Source organism: Schistocerca americana, chromosome 6, assembly GCF_021461395.2.
Source record: "Schistocerca americana isolate TAMUIC-IGC-003095 chromosome 6, iqSchAmer2.1, whole genome shotgun sequence".
In the NCBI taxonomy this organism is placed as follows: Eukaryota; Metazoa; Arthropoda; class Insecta; order Orthoptera; family Acrididae; genus Schistocerca; species Schistocerca americana.
In genome coordinates this window covers 76736484-76742483 of record NC_060124.1, presented here as the reverse complement: position 1 = coordinate 76742483, position 6000 = coordinate 76736484, and the positions used below count along the sequence as shown (strand labels likewise).

Sequence of the window (6000 nt, the reverse complement as noted above, 5' to 3'; positions counted from 1 at the left end):
GGGTGGCGGAATACAACTTTGTGATGGGTGGAAATGATTGGGGTCGGATACCATCAGTTGTCCGCCCCTGGTAGCTGGGTGGTCAGCGCGATGGAATGTCATACCTAATGGCCCGCGTTCGATTCCCAGCTGAGTTGGAGGAGGAGGGGAGGAGGAGATTAGTGTTTAACGTCCCGTCGACAATGAGGTCATTAGAGACGGAGCGCAAGCTCGGGTGAGGGAAGGATGGGGAAGGAAATCGGCCATGCCCTTTCAAAGGAACCATCCCGGGGCTGAGTTGGAGATTTTCTCCACTCAGGAACTGGGCGTTGTGTTGTCCTTATCATCATCATTTCACCCTCATCGACATGCAAGTCGCCGAAGTGGTGTCAACTCGACCTGCACCAGGCAAATGGTCTACCCGACGGGAGGCCCTAGCCACATGGCATTTCCATTACCCCTCAGTTCTGGGCATGATGATAAGTAGTTGAAGCTCTGGCAAATCCCAGCCTGGGGTTGCAATGGTACAATGGTTGGAGGAGGAGGAGGGGGCGGGGTGTTCTCCTTGACAGCTATTTGTGGTGGACTAGGTTTGGGTGCCTAATGCCTGTCTATGGAGATCTTAGTGAGACCCTCAGCATAGTGGGCAAGGAATTATCTGCCACTGTAGATTCATTGACCATGGGTGCCCAGACTGACACACTTTTTTGTGTGAAAATAGCACATTAAAAAACATGCATTCTTATCCTGTGTGCCTGCTGCCTCTTCCTCTGAAAGATAGCAACCAGTCCTGTTTATGTTCCAATCAACAACTCAGCACTTGAACTATTTGGTGAGCTGTAGCCTTGCATCATCTTGTTATAATATAGAAGGGAAGAATACAATAACTAGAGCCAAATGTCTGGGAACGTTTTATCTTGACAGTACGCATGTACTTCTCTACTTTGCTATTCACGGAGTAATGACTATACCAGAAGTTTCAGTACAGGAGGTAAGCACTGATGTTCCAGTTGATGATGAAGTACCATATATTAGATCTACTATCTTCCTGCAAGTTAATTTTAGATCAAGGAATGAAGAGGTATTGAGAAACTCAGAAATTCCGCCCACATGATGTCTCTGCAATCAAGAATCTAGCATGCACAAACATTTTACAGATTTATTTTATATATCTGTACAAATACAACTGTCATACATATTTTGTCCAGTAACGCTTTCTGCTAGGACAATTCATTAACATTTAAAATATTTCTTGTACAAACAGTAAAGCAGGCAAATAACATTTGATAAACAATGTCTCCAGTAACAAAACAATAAACATATAAAAAAAATTGTGCTCCTTAACATACATAACAAAGGATAAAATCCATGAGATAAATTTTAAAATTCACACAAAAAACTTAAAAATGTCTATCTACAAATATGAAACACAAGTGTAAAAACAAACACAGAAGAAAAGAAATTATTTTCTATAAACAAGTGAGCATTTGCACTGTATAAGACCTTCCTGTCTGTATACACAGTTCATCTGTTGAATCGGAGGAAAGAAAATTGACAATATTGTCTTTCATGCATAACAAAGAATAACCATAGAAGTTAAATGAATATATCATTTTTGCTTCTGAACAACATATGATAAAACTCAGTAGATGGAGCCATAATGTTACAGGTACCATGTTCCTGTATATATCAGGGCACAACCATGATTTATAATAGTGTGAAATGTATAGTTTATCGCCCAGAAACACTCTCGACACCTTTTTGTTCTGTTGTTGCCTCAAGATCACTCTCTTCAATGTCAAATTCTCTTTCCCAGTCATCATCATTACTTTCTGAAACAAAAATAGCAATGTTAAAATTGTGAATTCTTCATTAACTGGAGTTGTCTTGATGTGTGTTGAAATTATTTTTTTAAACAGCAGCTGAAAGCTAGGATGTATGAGATGAAAGGGGGAATGCGAACTTGCTCCACTTATTTTCCATGTATAAATTACACTACATCCAGGGAATATTTGTCAGTAATAACAGCCTTGTCTTTTACTGACAGCAGATCTGTCCTTGTACAAGGCTGTCCCATTTTTGTAGACATCAGCCTGTTTTTGGACACCCTGTGGTTATCCAGAAGTCTTAGTAGTATTTTCTTCTTCAATGAACTTTCGCCATAGTACTACACTCATCTTACATTTCAACACTCAACTGCAACATTTGTTTAGCCTTTACAGAAATCTTGTTAACAAGAGTTTTCTTGAAAGTTGAGAAAGCCTTGTACAAGTTTTATAAGTCCATGAAAAAGATATGCATTACAAAAATTATACAGTTTTGTTGGTGTTGGTGCAATCAGACAGAGTCCAAATGACATTAACATCTGCCAAGTTTAGAGTGTTAGACAGTATAGTCTATTCAGCAACTACATTGTGAATCTAACAAGTGGTGCCAGTTTGTTCCGTCCATTTGTTTCAAATAATAGGCTGTTGGAAGCCAAGCCCATACAGAAAGAGGAGTTAAGGTAACAAATAAAATGCAATGTGACCATGTCAACAGATCTCTATCTCTAATGCGATAGGACTGCGCAAACTGGTGACAACAAAAGACAGAAGGTGAGTGTTGGCTGAGAGTCACTGGGAAAATACACACTATATACAAAAGGTACGAAGAGCTTCAACTCAAATACTGTGTACTTGCAAGTCACAAAAGGATATGACTATTGTGGCACAGTTACAACCTGGAGAAATCAAACAGTGAGAGTGGATGTTTTTAATGTAGAAGAAGTTGTGTGCATTAAAATTTGTGTGTTACAGATGACTGGTAAGTGTGAAGTGCACTGTGGTTTCACCAAAACAGCAAAAACATTGAGGAATTTCACTTTTGAACAGTGACTGGGAAAAAAATAGAAGGTTATAGTTTGACATTCCATGGCCGCTGAGGTCATTTAAGACTGATCACGGGAATGGTGCAGGAAGTCAGCTTTTCATTCACTCGTTCATTCACTGTCTGCCATTTGATCATATTATGATGGAGAACCCTCTGGGATTACTTGTTGTTGCTGTTGTCTTCAGAATGAAGACTGGTTGGATGCAGCTCTCCACACTAGAATATCTTGTGCAAGTATCTCAATCTTTGCATATCTAGGTTGTTTACTTAATCTTAATTTCAACTTCACACAGTAAAATTAAATAAAAAAACAGTTACTTTGGGGAAAAAAGAAAGGAAGGAACGAAACAAAAGGAACTGTGCTGCTTCCTCATTTCTATTAAATAGCCATTATTTGTCTCCCACCATTGTCCTCGCATAGCTGTATGACCAGACTGATATTTATCACACACCAACAGTTATCAATGTGCCACAAGAACAGAGGACAGTTTACAATGATAATATTTACTTCTCACGCAGTTAGGGGATATCTTAAATTCTTGAATGCATACAATAAGATAATCTGTAAATAAAGTGTCTAATAAATTACAGGGTGGTTATAATTAAACTTTTGCTATTAATGCATTTAAATTCCAATGTGTTAATGTACTCAATGTCCATCCTCTCTCTTCTTTCTTGTGTTTCACTTAGCCATTATTCCATCCTGGATTTTCAATTGTTTGATTCTGCCTAACAGCTTTTCTCAAATCCTGTAACCCAGTAATGTTTTCCTTTGTCACTATTTTCCAGCACATCGCTATACTCAGTGTCTATCCTCTTTCCTGTTTTTCACTTGCCCATTATTCCATCCTGGATTTTCCATTGTTACATTTTAATTTCCACTTTTGTTAATTGAGTACCATTTTTATGTTCAATGTGATGACTATATGCATCAATGACAGCCCGGAACTGCACTAGAGATTGCTCTACAACTGCCTGAAATATCTGAGATGGGATGTTTGCTATCTCCCTCGCTACGCTCATCTTCAGCCTTCAATGTGTGTCAGTATCCCATTGATAAACCCTGTCCTTCTGGTAACCTCACAGCCAGAAATCACATGTACTATTCAAAACTGGTGATCTTGGTGCCCAAGAAATTTGGAATGATCAACCAATGACTCAGTTTTCCGCTAATGTCTTATGGAGTGACTGAGTGACCTCAAGAACAATGTGAGGTGGAAATCCATCAAAACGGTATAGTCCGAAGCACCTCTCCCCCACAGAACAGGGGCCACATGATTGGGAAGCAGATCACAGTAATATGTGCTATTCAAGCTGCATGTCCATGTTCCTTGGGGTACGAATACCAGTAGTGGCACCTAATACTACTAATAACACAAACTGTGGAGCACTCAGTCTGAACATGATTTTTATAAAGTTGGGTACCCAACTGTAAATAGTTCCCCATCTACAATGGTTTAAGTTGTGAAAGTTTAATTATAACCACCAGGTACATGATTCTTTTTCTTTCGGATTTACAGAGATTCTCGGTTTATTCTTTTAGACCAGATATCAGACTACAGCAATGACCAGACAGGAAGGCAATCAACACATTTGTACCAGAATACATACTCCCACTCTGAACCTACACAAGACAGAAAATTTTACACATAAATTATTTTCCTGTACTGATTTATGGTTGCTTAAATCATAATTCATCTGAAACTGATTTTAGTAACGCACAATTTAAGAGGTAAATGTAGTACTGGGAAGTGTAAAAATTCCGTTACATCTGAGAAGGTCCCTCCAAGATGTTCGGTTATCTATTTGACAGTATTCCTACTGTTCACCTTTGCTGAGTGCATACTTTCTTTAGTTTAGCTGTATGGCTTCAGAAAATAATCCTGTAAGACAGCAGGGAGTGAAAGTATGTGAAATAAACCAACATCCTGGTTTTCATGCCAACACTGGTATGTGTAAGTGCATAACATGTTGAACTGATCTTTTTGATTCCTGCGTTAACTGCATTTTAGCTTATTATTCAGCAGGACCTCAGGGAATTTTACATGTAATGTTTCATTTAGTGCACAAGTCAACTTATGACACTAGGTCATTTTAATTAATCTGAAAAGGAAGGAAGGAAGATAGGGTTTAACATCCTGTCAACATAGAGGTCATTAGAGACAGAGCACAAGCTCGGAATGTGGCAATGATAGGCAAAGAAATTTGCTGTGTCCTTTCAAAGAAACCATCCTCGCATTTGCCTGGAGTGGTTTAGTAAAATCAAGGAAAACCTAAATCTGTATGGCCGGATGTGGGTTTGAACAGTCTTCCTCCTGAATGCGAGTCCAGTGTGCTAACCACTGCACCACCTCACTCAGTTTCATTACTCTGAACTCACGTAATATGGGTCCCTATAATATTAAGACTTAAAATGTTTACTATAAAGCAGTTGTAAACTTCATCAACTGTAATCTGAGCTGTGTACGGTACTGTTGTTGGCTTAAAATGGGGGAGGGGGGGGGGGGGGGGGGGGCAAACTGCAAGGTCACAAGGGAAAGAAGGAAAGAAAGAAGATGCACAGCACAATAACAGGAGAAAGGAAGAACCAGGAGAACGACAGAAGGACAATCAACACTACTACGGACAAAACAGGAAAAGAAAACCACAGAGAGAAGCAAGAAACAGGTAGAAGGGGAAAAAACAAGAGAGCAATGGCTGGCTGACCACGAGATTCAAAAGGAAAAGCCAGCCACTCAGTGACACATTAAAACATCCACCCTAAAAGCATTAGAGTGGAGAACACAAAGGGACAAAGGGCATGCACTAAAACTTATATAGAATGATAAAAACCACTGTCACGTGTAAAACGTAAAACTAAATTAGCCGATGACTCATTGCCAGCTAAAATTAATGGCAACGAGTCCGATAACAGAAGAGTCTGTCGCAAGGCAGCCAAAGGAGGACAGCTCACCAAGATATGGGCCACTGTCAGCCGGGCGCCGCACCAACACTGAGGTGGGTCATCACGGTGCAGGAGGTAGCCGTGTGTCACCCAAGTGTGGCCAATGTGGAGCCAGCAGAGAACCACAGAGTCCCTGCGAGAGGCCCGCATGGAGGACTCCCACAAATTCGTAGTCTCCTTAATGGCACGCAGTTTGTTGTGCATGC

General features: G+C 40.0%; 1 protein-coding gene across 1 annotated transcript in view; it reads right to left on the bottom strand.

Moving 5' to 3' along the window:
* Window positions 1-1124: 1124 nt before the first annotated feature.
* LOC124619233 (BSD domain-containing protein 1-like) overlaps window positions 1125-6000 on the bottom strand; it is an 84751-nt gene continuing 79875 nt past the window's right edge. The window contains exon 9 of the mRNA XM_047145475.1: window positions 1125-1811. Within this exon, the coding sequence (XP_047001431.1) occupies window positions 1711-1811 (101 nt within the window). The 3' untranslated portion in view covers window positions 1125-1710. The remainder of the gene's footprint in view (window positions 1812-6000) is intronic.